Genomic DNA, 17,585 nt, shown 5'->3' with positions numbered 1-17,585 from the left:
AGTCAATGATTGTACAGTTTTTTTTATAAATGGTTCAATAACTAAACTAATAACGGAAATAAAGAAATAATAATATTCTCTTACAACTTTAGAATGAGTTTTACAGTTTTGAGCATGTAATTCATTACTAGTTACTAGTTACACGTTCAGTAGTATAATAAGATAACTGGACAAATGACTCTCTCCAAAATGCATTACTTTGTACTTAAGACTTTCGATATCCTACATCAATCTTGATAAGAATTTATTCAAGGATAGACACGAAACGGCTTATTTAAGTCCTTCAAATCAATAATATAAAACTACATAAACTAGTATTATTAACTGACCAAAGTACTACAAATGTGAGAATTATACATTAAAGCACGGATTTTAAAGTAAGAATTTTGATGACAATTCCACTATTGCACACACATAAATAAAACACAGTGTTTAGTTTAAATGATTACATCAGAAGTAACTGTAACTACATTACAGAAAAAAGGAAAAGTAATAACATTATATTAACTTGTTACACCAAACACTCGAGTTTCATAACTCTTATAATTTTTTTGGAATCTTGAAAAAATAAATGTAAAAGAAAAAATATGAATTAATAAATGATATATGATAATTTATCATCTATATTATGTCGTTTTTATATTTAAAATAATACAAATGATTGGCCTAGAAATTCTGTATTAATGGATACCCTATAAAATGGATGTTCTATAAAAACATCTCTTCCTCTGCTGTCTAACAGGAAATGTTCCATGATCTCTGCACACTACGGTTTCAGCGACGTTTTCGACAACTTGATCATTTCTCTCTGCAAGTTTACTACTCTCAGCTCTGAGGTAAACCATTAGCTAGCGCACACAGATGTGTTCAGTACACTACAGTCATTTCGTGAAGACGTGACTCATTGGGTCTTTGTGTTTGCATTCAGTCCGTAGAAAACCTGCCCACCGTGTTTGGCAGTAACAGGAAAGCTCAAGTCGCTGCCAAGACTGTGTTCAGCCTGGCCCATCGTCACGGCGACATCTTACGAGAGGGATGGAAGAACATCATGGATTCTATGTTGCAGCTTTTCAGGGCTGAGCTCTTACCCAAGTCCATGGTTGAGGTGAGACGGAACGCCTGTAATTCTTTCTTAACTAGAGGAAAGTAAATGCTTTGGTTCTGGAAGACACACTTTCTTGCTAATGGGTAGTTTTATATGGTCAAGCTTTCCTGTTTAGAAAATGCAATATTGCCACCTACTGTCAAATGAAGGGAGTGTTATGTCTCTATTAAAGGTTGAGGACTTTGTGGACCCAAATGAGAAGATTTCTTTACAGCGCGAAGAGACGCCATCAAACAGGTGACTTATTCACTTAGACTGGGTTACAAATACAAATGTTTACAACCAGGTGAGCTTAAGCGTGATGACATTGAACAGCACTTCAGTTGTAATTATCTGTTATATTTTGTGAAGTTTGTTCATTTTATTGACGGTATAGTGATGTGATGCATACCTTCTATTGATACTTTCCAAATGTTTATGCTTTTCGAATACATATCCTATTATGTGAATGTATGAAAGTAAATACACCTATTGTGGCAGCCGATCTACCTGTACAGGAAATATAAAGGAGCTCAAATAATGCACGCAATTCACTTTGGATGAAAGGACTGTTTGTCATTTCATTAATTGCTTTTTTGTACGCGTTTCCCTTAGGGGTGAATCGGCCGTATTGAGTTTTGTGAGCTGGTTAACATTAAGCGAGCAGTCTGGCCTCAGAGGACCATCCACTGAGAGCCAGGAGGCCAAACAAGCCTCCCTGCTCTGCATAAAGGTACGTCTCGCACATTTGATTCATGGCTCATTCTGAAGCAATGTGAACAAAAGACCGTTTTCGCATTTCTATTGCCATCTCCATCTCCAGCAATGTGACCCAGAGAAGCTGATCACAGAAAGCAAGTTCCTGCAGCTGGAATCTTTACAGGAACTCATGAAGGTAAGCTCTGTTTTTGACAAAGAGCGGGTGTTTACAGTAAACAAACCATTGTATTTTTGGTGTATTTTTAGATTTAAGCGTCTCTATTGCTCAACTATTGTCATACTAATAGAATATAAAGCAAATTGAAATAGCTATGCTTTTATCATAGATATAAATGTTTTTCCTCCAGGCTCTTATCTCTGTGACCCCCGATGAGGAAACATACGATGAAGAAGATGCTGCTTTCTGTCTTGAGATGCTTCTGCGTATTGTTCTTGAAAACAGGTACCACATTTACATAGCCTTAATATAGGACTACACAATATGTCAACACTATTGAAAAATTGCAGGCGTACATATACCGTACAGTATAGTCAAAGATCAACAATTGAAATCTGAATTTTTGTAATCTAGGAATATAGGATTCTATTTTTATATAGTTCAGATTGATTTTGCAAACTTAAACACAATTGAATTGCATATTATTCGGCAAGTTATCATATATCGTATTTATCAATATCACGCTGCCCTAACATTTTAAGAATCGCAGTGGATGGAATCTGTCTGGCCTTGAGAGTGATATAAAGGGTGGATTTTGTGTTTTCAGAGACAGAGTATCGTGTGTATGGCAGACGGTACGAGATCACTTATATCAACTGTGTGTTCACACGAATGAGAGCTGTTTCCTGGTGGAGAGAGCCGTGGTGGGCTTGCTCAGACTCGCCATACGTTTACTGCGCAGAGAGGACATCGGCTCACAGGTATGACCACAGATGCAAACTCGCACCTCCTGTTGTTATATTACACATCGAGCCTTAAATGGCTGTACACCAATCCAAAAAGGTCCGGAAAGAAATGAGACCCAATGCGTGCAAGAAAGGAGGTGGGTTTGATGCACTGTGACATGTGCGTGCCATATTTCCCACATAACCAAATGAACCCTGCAACCCAAACATACATGACACACGTGCACACAGCACCACGAAAACAAGCAGCCGCATTAGACTTCCATTGTTTGACTGCTGTGTCTCTACACAGGTTCTTCTCTCCCTTCGACTGCTGTTGATGATGAAGCCTCACGTTCTGTCCAGAGTCTTTAGAGATGTGGCCTTCGGCTTGCACGAGCTGCTCAAAACTAACGCAGCCAACATCCATTGCACCGATGACTGGTACACGCTGTTTTCCCTTCTGGAATGCATCGGGGCCGGGGTCAAACCTCCTGCCGCCCTGCAGGTCGCTAACACCAGCACAGACATCGACACAGGTTATTTGTTCATTCCCAATCGTTCATTCCCATAGAAGGTGTAATGCAACTTTAGTAACAGTGAATCATAACGTGAAGTCCATTTCCGGATGGCTATTTACATAGTGGCTTATCTTGTGTAATCCTACGGCCCACTGCGGCACTTCAGGATATAAGCAAGCAGACATGGCTGCTGAAGAGACGTCATGCGTCAATCAAAAATGACTGGTTTTACCTTCAGAAGTCAAATTTTACAAACCTAACAAATGTATTTCTTGCCATTGAAATAAATGGAAAAACTGGCATGCTGTTAAACACAAACACAACGTTGTATAAAAATTTTCCAGGTGCTCAGTCCGACAGTGAACTCAGTTCATATCATCACAGTGAAGTAACGCTTGACCGAGGCTACACGTCTGACACGGAGGTTTACACAGAGCACGGGAAGTCCAGACTGCCCCGTTCGGCAACTGACGTCGACGTAGGCTGGCTTGTGGTGAGTGTTCACAAAATTGACTTTCTCGTATTTATTTGAACCGGTCATATCCAGTTTACGGCTCCCGTCGTAACCGCATAAAATCGTTTTTGTGTTCATTTTTGCACGATATGTGCAATGATGGTTTACATGGCGATGGTTTACATAGAGAAAAATCCACCCGCAGAATGACCATAACCAAACGTTCATTTGCCTGCAACAGGTGTCTCATCACTGAAAGGACAATTTTGAGTTTACACAGCTCAAATAACACACAGTTTTTATTGAAATAAGTGCTTTAACAAAAAAATTGCTTCGTCTATCTGGAATTGATCGCCCATTAGATATCAATTGTAAGTGCATTATAACAAACGGTTGTTTATACCATTTTTATCGTGGCTGCTACTGTAATTATGTTGGTAATCGACTGTGGTTACATCTCATAATAACAGTTTTGTGATTTTGTTGTCAGGTTGGCAAAGATGACCTAGATGGCAGTAAAGCTCCACTAGCTCCTGCCCCGAAGCCCCTGACCCATCCGCTCATAAACCAATACAGTTTAACCCTGGGACAGGACTTGGGTCTGCATGACACAAAGTCCCTCATCAAGTGCGTGGATTCGCTTTCCTTCATTGTGCGCGATGCCGCCCACGTCACTCCGGAAAACTTTGAGCTTTGCGTTAAAGCCATACGGGTGTTCGTAGAGGCGAGCCTTAACGGAGGTACGTGTGTCTTATGAAACAACGGTTATGTTTTAATTGCTCGATATTTCGTAAGAATCTGTTGCGTGCTATAAGTGATTCAAGACCCCGTTGACTTATAGGACTGAACCAGTCTAGCCGGTTTACGTTTCTATGATACATCCCAATGATTTCCTCTAATGGGTTTCATCCCAAACAAACCTTCAGGAGTTTTTAAGGGGCATTTTATGTTTGACTCCTTGGGGGATTAGTGCGTCTGTGAGCGTCTGTTTGAGTTCAAAAGCTTTGTGATTGGATGTGTCGGTGCCTGCAAGCCAGTGAGTCATTTCACTCCAGGGCAACTCGACTGCGTTCTCTGCGCACCCTTTCCATTTACTCTCATGCTATCCGAGGTGGTCGGCGATCATCGCTTAGCCGAGACTCATTCAACACTTTGTAGCTCTGCTGTGCCATTCAGCACGGCCTTTTCACGACTTAAAGGCGCCTGTTTACTTGGGCAGACACCTGCTGTCAACAGGGGCTTTCACGCTCACTTTGAGATCGGCTGATCAAAGCTCGAAGTTTAATGGACGTCTTATGGAAGCAGCACTTTGGTGGAGACGTTAGATATTTGCTTCATTCAAAAGAGAAACAAACTTATGAAATACAAATTTTTTGATGCCGTTCCAAAATTGACCTAGATATGGCAGAGGCAGAGTAAATGAAAGGGTGTGAAGATGGACAGTCACGGAAGAACAAGCTTCGGCACCTGTGAATCATTGTTGTAGCTTTGTTTGTCATAGCTTTGGCTTTTACGCGCATGACAGACGAGAGAATGGGTCGACGTGCGCTTGAAAGCTTAATTTGAGTTCAGTCCGCTGATGGTTTCCACACCCTCCGTAGGATACCGCGCCCATGAGAGGAAAAAGTTTCACAAATATGACTCCAAATCCAGCCGGCTCCGAAAGAAGCCGAGGGAGAAGGAGAGCGTGTCGCGGCGAGCCAAAGCGTCCAGTCAGCGGCCCGCCTGTTCCCATAGCGACGATGAGGAAGATGAGGGCGTGCCGGCCAGTTACCACACGGTGTCTTTTCAGGTTAGTCTAGACGTAAGTACAACAGCCCTTTCCCTAATACCTTTATCTGTCCATCATCATGTTTACTGATCTGCGGTGGGGGATGGGCTTGCGAGGTTTTTGTTTTACAATAATTGTTTCACGTTTGAAAACCCTTCGTAGAAAAACGTACGTGGCTTGTTGAGGCAGTTCTGACGTCTGTGAGCACAGTAGAAATTTTATTATAAAAAGGCTATTTCAAAATAGCATGATTTATTATTATATTCATGTTTTTAAATATTCATATATTTTAATTTCTTTATTTAAATATGAATATAAATATTGTTATAAAAGAATAAGCATGTAGCGGTTCCAAAGTAAGCATTGCTGAAGTTTTGTTTTCAAGGTCTATCAAATTTCAAAAGATGCAAAAAAGGTGTTTGAGTTTAGCACTTTTATTTTGAATTTAGGATTGAATATGAACTTGACATTTGAGAAACAGAACATCTAGGGAGCTGTTCCTAAAAATCATATCAAACATGTTGCATGAGAGTTTTTTGTCGTTTTTGTCCGTTGTCGTCATTCCACCTGTTTACTTGTTACGACTCATGGTAATAGTGGGTGCGTAACAATTGTTTCTATTGTGGCCATTTACAAAGTGAAAGAGCTTGTCAGTAAAGTAAATATTTATTTAATGTACCATTATCCAGATATGTCCTGAATGTTTAGTGATTTCATAAAAAAAGCCTTTTTGTCCCTGTAGTTGTTAGACCTGATGCACACACTGCACACACGGGCCGCCGGCATCTACAGCTCTTGGGCAGAGGAACAGCGCCATCTAGAGGGAGGTGGCAGAAAGATCCAGGCCGACTCTCAGACGTTATGGTCCAGCTGCTGGTGTCCTCTGCTGCAAGGTCAGAGATTAGTACAAAGCTTATTAGCAAATCCCACTGGCAATTTAATAATAATGCACATTTAATATCTTTGACTGTTTATATCTGCTCAGAATATCAGGTAATAGGATCATTTACACATAAATGGGATCATTGGGGTCATCACACTTATCTTAATTTAGTAATAATGATAATTTATGTAATAATAATAATAATATTTTTTAATACAATTTTGGAAGTGCAAATGTAAACATTTAAACCAAATGAAAGCGGATGGGGACTGGATCACAGTCCACAAAAGACAATATTATATTCAGATAAAATCCCAAATTATGTTGCGTGTGGCATAAACTGTCCAATCCACGCATTAGCTGTGAGGAGCAGATTGAAATATAATAGATTTATTATCAACCCTGCTTTAATAATCCTGTTTGACAGCTGTAGTCAGCATTCACCTCAATTGTAAATAAGCAACTTGAGCCAAATCATTGCTTTTGGTGCGCTTTTATCAATCCATAATTCGGTCATGTAGGTATGGCTTGGTTGTGCTGTGACGCGAGGAGACAAGTGCGCATGCAAGCTCTCACCTACCTGCAGAGGGCGCTGCTGGTTCACGACCTGCAAACTTTGGATGCTGTGGAGTGGGAATCCTGTTTCAACAAGGTGAATTAGCACTGCTTAGCTAAGACGTCAACATAACGCATTGTTAATAGTACATAGAACTGATGAAAGCTGCTTTGTGTTCACAGGTCTTGTTTCCCCTGCTCACTAAACTACTAGACAACATCAGTCCAGCCGATGTGGGAGGTATGGAGGAGACCAGGATGAGGGCGTGCACGCTGCTTTCTAAGGTCTGCTTCATTCATTTCATTCGATCTGTATTGTCTTGTATATTTAGGTATTTGATCAAATGTTTCTGTGTTCTCAGGTCTTCCTACAGCACCTTTCTCCTCTGCTGTCTCTGCCCACATTCGCTGCCCTCTGGCTCACCATTTTGGACTTCATGGACAAGTACATGCACGCTGGTTCCAGTGACCTGCTGGTGAGAATTGCTCAGTTGTCCACGAGTTCTCAAATGTGCTGACTGGGACTGAGGATCGGTCAAAATACTGGAACCAAATGATTTTCATCACGCGCCTGCATTTTTCCAGCTGATGCAGACAGAGCGCATACTGAAATACTCTGACACCCTGCAGTACTATTCGCTGAATCCACAGCTACGTTCTGAATAACATGCTGCCATAATTCTCGCACTATTTATGTATGATGGCATGTGCACAGTGTGCAGATTTTTCCCTTTTATGTTTGATATGTAATGCTTTAATGGAAGTCTAGTTAAATAGTAGCTTTATTAATTCCTCTTTTATTTCCTGTAGCCCAGTGGTAAGAGTATGGCGTTAATCCCAGGGGATTGCACATACTTAGAAACAAATGTATATAATAATGCAATGTGCATCGTGGATAAAAGCGTCTGCCAAATGCATAAATGTAAAAATGTCATTATTTTGATACTTGATGTTCAGCTCGAAGCGATCCCTGAATCTCTGAAGAACATGCTTCTGGTCATGGACACAGCAGGGATCTTTCACTGTGCAGACTCTCGTACGGGCTACTCGGACCTGTGGGAAATCACCTGGGAGAGAATTGACTGTTTCTTGCCCCGCCTCAAGGAGGAGCTCTTCAAACAGGCCGTCATTCCAGGTGCTACATCCACACAGATACATGCGGTATATACAGTGGCTTTTTTTTTTCACATTTGATGATGTTGCTCCTCTTTGTTAAACTACTTTAAATTCATATTTGTTTAACATAAATCAACGCTCCATATGCCATAATTACAAAATTGATTTGTGACAACTTGGAAAGTGAAATAAGGTGGCTTAAGAACAACTCTGTCAATGTCCTTGAGTGGTCCAGCCAGTGCTTGGGCTTGAACCCAATTGAACATCTCTGTCTACTGATGGTCTTCATCCAACATGGGAGAGTTTGAGAGGATCTGAAAAATTGGCAAATGCAGATCATACTCAGGAAGACTTGGTTTTTGCTTAAAGCACCTTTAAAGCAGACCTTTGAGTTAAGGGTGAATACTTATGCGATGTAATTATTTCCGTTTTGTATCTTTAGTGAACTTCCCAAGTTGTCACACATCTGCTTTTAGTTCTGTCATTATGGGGTGTGGAGTGTAGATTTCTTTTAAAGACGTTTAACACGGAGAAGCAACATAACAAAGTGTGAAAAAAATGAAGGGTTATGAATACTTTTGCAAGCCACTGTCAATCCTTACATTCACTGGCATAAAGATGTAATGTAAGATAGATTTTTCGATCTTTTCACAGAACCTGTCTGCAATGTTCCTATGGAGCCGTTCCCACCCCCCATCGCTGTAACCCCAGCCTCTCCTCCCGCGCCAGTGCCAGCGGCCCCTGCAGAGCCAAACCCCCCCAGCAGACCTGCATCACCTCAGGATGTCCCCACACCTAGTGCCAACGGTAATCGGAAGCTTTAATTAGAAATCGGATACATTTACTAAATTTTTTGGCTCAGCCGTCATGCATTCAAATGACACGCCGCCTTCTATTATTTTCTGTTTTCAGGAACAGACCGGTCATCTCCGGTTCCTCCCTCGACACCTCCTATAGCCACTCCTCCAAAGAAAAAAATGATTCCTGCAGAAGTCCCGCCCTCTCTCTCTCAGTCTCCACTCATCCTGCAGCCCTTCGCCTCTTCACTGCAAGTGGGCGTGCCCACAATGTCCCTGCCCATCATTCTGAACCCTGCTCTCATAGAGGCCACCTCACCTGTGCCCCTGCTGCCCCGACCCACGACCGACTGAACCCGCTGAGATCAGAGTGATGTTTTACGCATTAAAACAGTGGAGAGACACCATCTTATTCCACTGTTCTCCTGCCTGCGAACACTCTCCCTCACACTATTGCATTATGTAACAGCAGGATAAGAGACCATGAGACGGAGTACATCCACTTGCATGGTTGCCCCTTCTTGTGTCAAACATCAAAGCAACAGCCAGAGCGTTTGGACTTGGACGTCCTTCACTTAGTCACGCTACATAAATAACAATATTTATTCAAAGCAAGAAGGTGCCACTGAAATATGAAGGGCGGTTTTATTATTGATGGGACTTGATTTTTTTCAGGCAGGTTTTTGGAAGGCTAACAGTACCTGTCTGCGCGGATTTTAATTTCGTTCTCCTGAGATTTACTTACAGAGATTGTCTAATGGGTACTGCATGCTAAACCAGAGTCCATAAAGAATGCTTCATCTTTACTGCTTTTATCACAGTTCAGACTAAATGAAACTGTACAGTATGAAGAGAAGAGAACCTAATTTATTTTGAACCATTAATGTTGCTTTGGCTTTTACAATTGTTTTGTGTCTTTTTGCAATACATCGGGCCAAAGAAAACAGTAGCAGCCACTTCATTTCCCAATAACGAATCATGTATGACAAACATTTGTGCGTTAAAGGGAACAGTTCACCCGGACTTTGTTTACTCACCCTCGAAATTTGTAACACAGAGAAAGACTTTGGAAGAATGAACCAAACAGCTCATAGCCACCATTGTCTACCGTAGTGGGAAACAATGCCTTATACATTTCTTTGTTCTGTTAAATGAAAAAGAATATATTTTGAAGAATGAAGGAAAGCAAACCGGTCTCGGGCACTATTGACCACCATTGTTATTTTCCTACTATGGTAGTCAATGGGGGTCCACAAACAGCTTGGTTACAAGCATTCTTCCAAATATCTTTCTGCGTTCATCTGATTAAAAACATTTTTGGAACAACTCGAGGTTGAGTAAATGATGACCGAATGTTTATTTTTGGGTGAACTGTTCCTTTAAGACTACAAACAGTCCTTTTGGTTGAAAACACTATAGTTGCAGCCTGTGCCCGACATCACTGGAGATGCACTCAGTTTGTTTTGATGTACCGGCAATTGTGCACCACTACAACATTCCACTTGCAATATTGATGTTTTCAACTATTAAAAGATGCAGCAGATTTCTGAATGTCAGGTTTTATCTTAGTTTTGCTTTTTTATTTCGCAGGTGGTCTTAATGAGAGATCATCGTGCTTCTCATGCTGTATGACTGTGGTGATCTCTTTAACTTGAAATGAAATAAAACATCCTAATATGAAATAGAATAGTTTTCAGGCCAAGACAAGCTTCACAAGAACTATCAAGTGCATCTGACAGTAAACAGTGTGTAACCTAAACCTCCTGTGGTGGTTACATGAGGAAGTAAATGTGTGTTTGAAAGCATCGGTAACAAGAGTCAGACTGTAGATTTTTAAGAAATATTACCGTTATTAAATGTAGATCGTCACTGCCTTACATTAGAGAAAGCAGAGGTATAATGGTACCCTTACAAACCTGACAGGTGGAGGAGGACGGACTTTGTCTTTTCTTTGTGCGTCCACTTGCAGTTGTACTGCATTCTTAGATACAGCAGGAGCTAATTCTGTAGTCGACAGGTAATACAATGAAAATAATCTCAGTGTATATATCTATATATGAATAAAAGTTAATGTACTTTTTACAATGTAATAAATATATGGAAAATATCAAGTGTCTTGTGCGGTTGTCTCGTACAGTACATTGTGCACCGATCGTGATTTTAAGTAGAAGGATTAGTTCAACCAAGAACAATTTTTTCAGTACATGTTTGTGTTTTTGTTAAACACTCTTTTGTTCCAAAGAAGACCAAAGGGCCACAACCATCACAAAGGTTTTTATAAACACTTGAATGGGAAAGACCCATTATATAAACCTCAGTCAATTGTTGTACATGACAAAATAATGCTTTTGCAAAAAGAAACGTGTAAGTAAAGGACATCTTGGGCTTTTCATTTACTTCAGTTTGTGTAGTGAAAGAAAAACACTTGGACTGTGGTGTAAAACATTTTTTTATTTCAAAGCAGGACAAGAAACACTTTTTTTCCTTGATAACCCAAAACTTGATAAATCACATATATATCTAGCCAAAAAACAACGGTCAAAAGTTCAACTCTGAACATGGAATGTAAAAACAAGATCAATCTAAGGATAAAAATGGCAAACGATGATTAAGTCGATCTACTCTAAATGAACGTCTTTCCTTTAAAGGAGAAGATGGTGAAACATAAATGGTGTACAGTACGTCACTCACAAATATCCTTGTTTAAACACCTTCAAATAATCTGTTTTTAAAAACATACACCTACAACACCTTTCACCGAGCTGCACAACAATCCACTACTAGCCTGGATGCATTATCTACTCAAGCTTGTGTCTTTTCAACTCGTGTCGCCGTAAAACAATGCCGAGACGGTCAAACAGAAGCTCAAACAGAGAGGCATCGAGGCCGTTACACTTTCAAATAAATCAAACCCCGTGACCGGATATCACTTGCCGTCCATCTTGGCCATCTCCTGCAGGTATATTCCAATACTCTCACTGTCAAACAGCACAAAGTAAATGTTCTTCAGAGAGGAGCTGGTTGCTGACACAAAATGGTTCGATATGGCCTTCAGTATTAGCTGGGCTGCTGTTTGCTTTGGGAAACCATTTCTGAGGGAGGAAACACAAAAATAACATCTTTAATGTCAACCTTACCATGAAAACATTACGTTTTTACTATGTGAACAGCACAGATATTAACATGTGAGATCTCTCTTCAGATTTGTAAAGCCTTCGTTTAATTTTTCAATCAGGTAAATGCCATTTTCAGGATTGTCACATCCATAACGCTACATGTTCCTCATAAATGGACACATGAAAATTTAAATAAATATATATTTTGGGTTCTATAAAGATCCCTTCTTCATTCGTTGGGTATTATTGCTTCAGGATTGTGTATTTTATTTCACAGAAATCCTACAAAGTTTGTCGTCTCCTAAAAACCGCATCCTTTTTGTCACATCCATAACACACGTTTATTTCGCTTTCTTTTGTCGAAAATGTGTTCATAGATTGACGTTCTTTTGGTGTTTAGACTTTATCGACAAGGGTTTAGTCAAATATAAACAGATGGTTCAATATATTCTTGACAAATTCATTCTCTGAGCATTTTTATGTCACGTCCATAATGTTGGAATTGCCCATCTTCCCAAGTCCAGTTTGATCGTGCGTTTATTAATCTAAAGTTAATAATCGACAGTAATGATCACAATATTTGCATGCTGAATTGTGATTGGTCTTTGTTGGGTTTGATGCAGCTCACCGTCCGGCGGGTAGCGAGGGGAAGGCCACCGACTTGAGCTTTTTCTCCTCGGCAGCAGAGAGACAGTTCTTCACTGTTTTCTCGAGATGGTCCTCGCACTTCTCTGAGCCCCACAGAGGAACGTGACAGTGGATGATGAAACGTGCTGCCATCCCATTGGCTTGGCTGACTGCCACTGCAGAGCACAGGGAATACCAAACACTGGCATCACAACTCAATCCAGTGACAGACGCTACACTGAGTTTCTTCCCTTTTGCTTCTTGCTTGGTTCTCAGTTGGAGTTTACAGTCATTTGTGATTTTTTTGACATTGTTATCTAGAGATTGCTCACTTGTGTGCAGTATTCGAGACTAATACAATTAAATGATACACATATTAGTGTGCAAACGTGTCCAATGTGATGCTGACCTGACAGCCCGGTGTATCACACTGACTTTCAAACAATTTGTACTTTACTTACACTTACAGATTATTTATTAAAACACAAATCAAATATGAATTTACATTGACTGCATGTGTTTATAGGGATTTTTCAAGATTTTGCATGACAAGGTTATCAAATATTTTTAATTACCCTGACATGTCCAGTTTCTCAGTGTCAACGAGAAACTAGTTCTTTTATTTACATTTGCACTCTTATCCAAGGCGACTTACATTGCATTGCACTATACATTTGTTTCAGACTATGTGCAATGCCCTGGGATCAAACCCATGATCTTTGCGTTGCTAGCGCCATGCTCTAACCACTGAGCCACATGATATATTTAAGCATGTTCTGCAGAACATAAAAGACGACATTTTGAAGAAAGTTGGTAACTGAACAACGGCGGTACCCATTCACTTCTTTTGTATGGATACAAAACCATTGCAAGTGAATGGGTGCCGCTGTTGTTCGGTGACATTTTTCAAAATATCTTTTGTGTTCTGCCGAAGAAAGAAAGTCAAACGGTGACAGACTTGTTTTGGGTGAATCTTGCTCGCGCATACAAACTAATTCAAGTCTGTTTTTTGTCTGCACGTGTCAAGGGAGGAGTTCATGAGGTATTAAGAATCGACCTGATGCAACTTCCAAGGGTCCCTGGGATTTTCTCAGCTCTTTAACGGTCTCAAGGAAATCTTTTCCTCCTGCCTTTTCGAGAGCGTTACCTGTTTCACACAATATATACAGTCATATTTTAGTGATGTCATAAATCATCAAAACACACGTCTCAACCTCTAAATGATGTTATAAACGATGACCTGATATTACATATCAGTACTGTTATTAATGTTACAATAATGACGACTTAGTGGTACAATACTGAAAAGACTACTGACCGATTCCCTCTTTTAGATCAATCTCTGCATTTGTGGGATTGATGATTCCCTCCACTTTGATTGTTCCAATTTTGCCGATTTCACTTTCTGTGAGAGAAAGCTGATGAAGAGAGCACACATGGTTAATTCAGTCAACTTAAATCACTGGTGTATCCGCTGATATACAACAAAACTAATGGATAAAATAAACAACTCCAGCCAATGTATTGAAATAGAATCACAATGATTTGAAAGTTTCAACAGTGAATTATAATAGCTCGATGAAAACTCCAAAAAAGCTCATATCTCCACTACTTCCACACCTTCTGTCCAAGGAACAAGCTCTTTGCCGAGAGAATTGTGAATCCCTCTCCTGGTCCGTCTTCCATTGTTGTGTTGGCATCTGCTTCTTTGTCATTCTCTGTGCTTTTCTGCAAAAAGAAGAAATAAAACACATGGAAGTAACATCATTTTTGCTTTAAAAGATCTTGTAGATTGTTGTGATCAACCGACACTGTTCAGTGCTTACTTTGGGCTTGCGTCCTGGTTTTCCTTTGCTCTTTTTGTTGGGTTTCTTGCCTTTCATCCGACTCTCCCTCTTCTCTGGAACGGCCACCTGAGTCTCCACCTTCACCCGGCCTCCTCTCTTCTTAGAGAGCAGCTCGGGATGGATGCGAGGCAGAACTCCACCGTTTGATATGGTCACCCCTCTGAGAAGCTGTTGAGTAACAACAGATTCAAGCATACAGGGATAATAATAGTTAAAAAACTGGGAACGTAAGTAGCATCGATCCAGAACGTGAGTGATGTTACAGCATGAACGAGATCCTTGCAGATTCAGTGTCACTCGTAGATTTTCACAGCAAACTACAACAAGTCGTTTCACATGATCTTTTCTTTATCTTTTCAATTTGCCAACGTGTGGTGTGGTTTATTATTGTGGTCTCATCCATTTCAGATTTAACCACATTTCATCATCATTTTCCAAATGTGTGCTACACGTGCAAAATATCAACTTTTACAGACTTTGTCATGTCTGGTCATACCTGGTTGAGTTCTTCATCATTGGCCACGGCCAGTTTGATGTGTCTTGGAGTGATTCTCCCCTTTTTGTTGTCTCTCGCTGCATTTCCGGCCAACTCCAAAATCTCAGCTACAAAGTCAAAGATGTAACCGAGTGACCAGAATGACAAAACACTGTACCATTTGTCAGGGAGCGTTGTGCTTTGAAGCCTTACCTGCCAGATACTCGATGACAGCTGCCATGTACACAGGTGCGCCCATGCCAATGCGATACTTGTGGGTTCCTGTGCGCAAGTAACGCATCATTCTCCCGACAGGAAAAATAACTCCTGCCCGGGCAGAGCGAGACAGCTTGGTGGTCTTCTTCTTTCCTCCTCTGGCTGACATCCTGCCGTTGCTGTGAAAAAAAGAACGCACATCCCATCATCTTTTGATCAAGGCAGCTGTCCATTCAACGACACGCAGCATGAACCTTTGCATCTTCAGAAGGAGTGAATGACAGTGGACCCACCTCCTCTAAACTCACAGTGCCACTGGATGGAGTACCTGAGGGGAATAGAAAGAAGTGATTCATGCATTAAGATCCCCGAATGTGATAGAACTGTGTGTGTTTATTAACGAATACATTAAACACACATATAAGACATATTAATTTACTACGGATGTATTTACAAAACATGGGTGTATCTGTCAAGTACGTATTTAAGGAATAAATAAGACAATAAACAATGTGTGTTTATACTGTAGCACGTAGTATTAACAATGCAAATGTTATGGGTTTGATCCCACATGTTGTGTAGAAATGTATGTGATTTGTGCGTCTGCCACATGCGTAACATATCATGAATTTTTCTGTTTTCACTTTATTGTCAATGGAATTATGTCATTGGACCGATAGTGTTCATGAAAAGAATGAACCGTAATATAATTAAAATATGCTTTTCGTTTAAATCCTCAATAAGCATAGCTTGTTCTAGTCTCATTTATTTCAACGAACACCGTAACTCAACCAAAGCAATACAAGGGCACTTTTAGCTCCGCGTTCCTGCCGTCGACACAGCCCGAAAGCCGTCCAATATTAAACGCCCGTGACAATTGTTTTAACACCAACACAGCGCCATTCTGTAGCAAAAAAGTTTCCGTCAAAAATATCAAAGAATGATTTCCAGCGCCCGTCCCGACAGCTGCCCGTTAACAGCGTCATGTGCGCTCAGGATGCGCTTCGTGCGCGAGAGGCCATCACCCGATAATCCGGCGTGCACGCGCGCAGATCAAAGCACTCGCCTTGAATGCTTTTCCTCTCATCTGCATACTGAACCCGGATGCGATCGTTTAAAAACACTCGGTTTTGCACAAATGTCACATTATTATTTCATTTCAACAGCGCGCCTCCCACCTCCACTCACCCCCATTTTGTTTTCAGCCCGCTGCATGTACACACAGTGTAGTCGATCTACATCACGGCGAGTGAGGGATGAGACGCGACGCGACGCAAATACAACGTTCCCGTTATAATCAATAAAGCCGTCTAGGGTGCGAGCGAGCGCTGTTTTGCGTCGGTCTTGTAACGGGCGCGATCTCGTTGTGTCGCGCACGTCGCGTCTCGCGCTAATCATCAGGAAGTATTCGTATGCATCGCGAGCGCAAATTACGGCAACAACGCCCGTTCATATTTACCTGTTTGTTCTCTACAAATGCGTCATGTACGACATATATCTGTCCTCGGACAGGCGCAATATGGGGGAGATCCTGGTGTTATTCCTATTCCCCGTCCTTGTGTGCTGAGCCTCCGCTGTTCCTAAAAAAAAGAAAAAAACAGAAGGGCAGGAAAAAACTACAGCATCCAGTATACCGCTGTGGTGTCGACGGAGGCGGCCTTTAAACCGCCGCTGCTGCTGCCTCTGATGGAACTGAAATACATCAAATCTAACGCACAAAATAAAAGACAACAACAACATTATAGTGCACCTATGTGTGCGTGACTAATATTGGATATTGTGAATGCAATGCGGATGAAATGCATTGCACTGTCTGATCAGACAGAAATATGTCATGCATGTGTCTAAATATAGATACTTACTGTCACTCGATCTCTATATCAGGAGCGTTGATGTTTATTCATTCTCGCACGGATGGACCTTCTTCTTGCGCCGATGATGTTATTATTTCAAACGCACTTCTGCTCGTGCACACAGACAAAACTAACCCCGCATTTGGTGACCTGAACAATTCGTCATGAATTAGGATTCTAATGTATTTCTGAATCGCTGGGTCGTGCAAAATCGCACAAGCACTCACTGACGGGGTCGAATAATGTGGCCTAGCTGTCAATAGCGTTTGATGTCTCCTCAGTGCCAGACTTATCTGCCGCTGTAGAGGGCAGTAAATGACCAGAAGTGTAATGCGTTTTGTCCGTCATTTATTTTATTCATTAGTTTTCGGCTAGGGGGCGCTGTCAGACAATGATGTAACATGAAAGAAAATGATATGCGTGTCTTTTAGGACATTTATAAAGGATTTGGTCTTTACGGAGATGCTGGAGAACGCACGAGACTAGAATGAGTTTTCTAAACACCTGCTTTAAGATATTTCAACAAAAACTGGTGTTGACTAGACCTGGTCTACAGGGGTTTCCAATATCTTTATGATAGTAAGGGCATATTGAACTATGACAAGGACAAATGTTTACAGGAACTCATTTGAGCAATTTTCTTAATCCAGTGTATTGGTCAGTTTTAA

At 40.9% G+C, this 17,585-nt stretch overlaps 2 protein-coding genes across 7 annotated transcripts in view; one reads left to right on the top strand and one right to left on the bottom strand.

Annotated features, from left to right (window-relative positions):
- The window catches only part of gbf1 (golgi brefeldin A resistant guanine nucleotide exchange factor 1), a 67,562-nt gene extending 56,670 nt beyond the window's left edge, over positions 1-10,892 (top strand). For 2 of the 3 annotated variants that reach the window (XM_079472471.1, XM_079472470.1), the window contains exons 23-40: positions 743-836; positions 929-1,105; positions 1,278-1,342; positions 1,700-1,817; positions 1,908-1,979; positions 2,152-2,246; positions 2,569-2,722; positions 3,000-3,225; positions 3,552-3,700; positions 4,152-4,401; positions 5,263-5,465; positions 6,175-6,325; positions 6,837-6,967; positions 7,054-7,155; positions 7,233-7,346; positions 7,828-8,005; positions 8,641-8,793; positions 8,899-10,892. In XM_079472471.1, coding sequence (XP_079328597.1) covers positions 743-836; positions 929-1,105; positions 1,278-1,342; positions 1,700-1,817; positions 1,908-1,979; positions 2,152-2,246; positions 2,569-2,722; positions 3,000-3,225; positions 3,552-3,700; positions 4,152-4,401; positions 5,263-5,465; positions 6,175-6,325; positions 6,837-6,967; positions 7,054-7,155; positions 7,233-7,346; positions 7,828-8,005; positions 8,641-8,793; positions 8,899-9,137 — 2,671 coding nt within the window. In that variant the 3' untranslated portion in view covers positions 9,138-10,892. The remainder of the gene's footprint in view (positions 1-742; positions 837-928; positions 1,106-1,277; positions 1,343-1,699; positions 1,818-1,907; positions 1,980-2,151; positions 2,247-2,568; positions 2,723-2,999; positions 3,226-3,551; positions 3,701-4,151; positions 4,402-5,262; positions 5,466-6,174; positions 6,326-6,836; positions 6,968-7,053; positions 7,156-7,232; positions 7,347-7,827; positions 8,006-8,640; positions 8,794-8,898) is intronic. The other variant, XM_079472472.1, reaches the window with a different exon arrangement.
- A 327-nt stretch (positions 10,893-11,219) lies between these two features.
- On the bottom strand, positions 11,220-17,246 carry macroh2a2 (macroH2A.2 histone). Of its 4 annotated transcripts, XM_079473038.1 has the most exons (11): positions 16,927-17,246; positions 16,524-16,644; positions 15,358-15,392; positions 15,062-15,243; positions 14,870-14,976; positions 14,353-14,541; positions 14,147-14,254; positions 13,845-13,944; positions 13,584-13,673; positions 12,528-12,702; positions 11,220-11,875 (listed from the first exon to the last, which is right to left on the bottom strand). In XM_079473038.1, exons 4-11 carry the CDS (start codon positions 15,231-15,233, stop codon positions 11,710-11,712), a joined length of 1,107 nt encoding a protein of 368 aa, XP_079329164.1. In that variant the 5' UTR covers positions 15,234-15,243; positions 15,358-15,392; positions 16,524-16,644; positions 16,927-17,246; the 3' UTR covers positions 11,220-11,709. The 4 variants fall into 4 exon arrangements, with proteins under 4 accessions (XP_079329164.1, XP_079329167.1, XP_079329165.1 ...); XM_079473041.1 differs by lacking the exon at positions 15,358-15,392 and having other exon boundaries at positions 16,927-17,202; XM_079473039.1 differs by lacking the exon at positions 16,927-17,246 and having other exon boundaries at positions 16,524-16,671.
- Between the last annotated feature and the right edge of the window lie 339 nt (positions 17,247-17,585).

Source organism: Barbatula barbatula, assembly GCF_947034865.1.
Source record: "Barbatula barbatula genome assembly, chromosome: 14".
NCBI lineage: Eukaryota > Metazoa > Chordata > Actinopteri > Cypriniformes > Nemacheilidae > Barbatula > Barbatula barbatula.
This window is presented reverse-complemented; position numbering and strand designations above follow the sequence as displayed.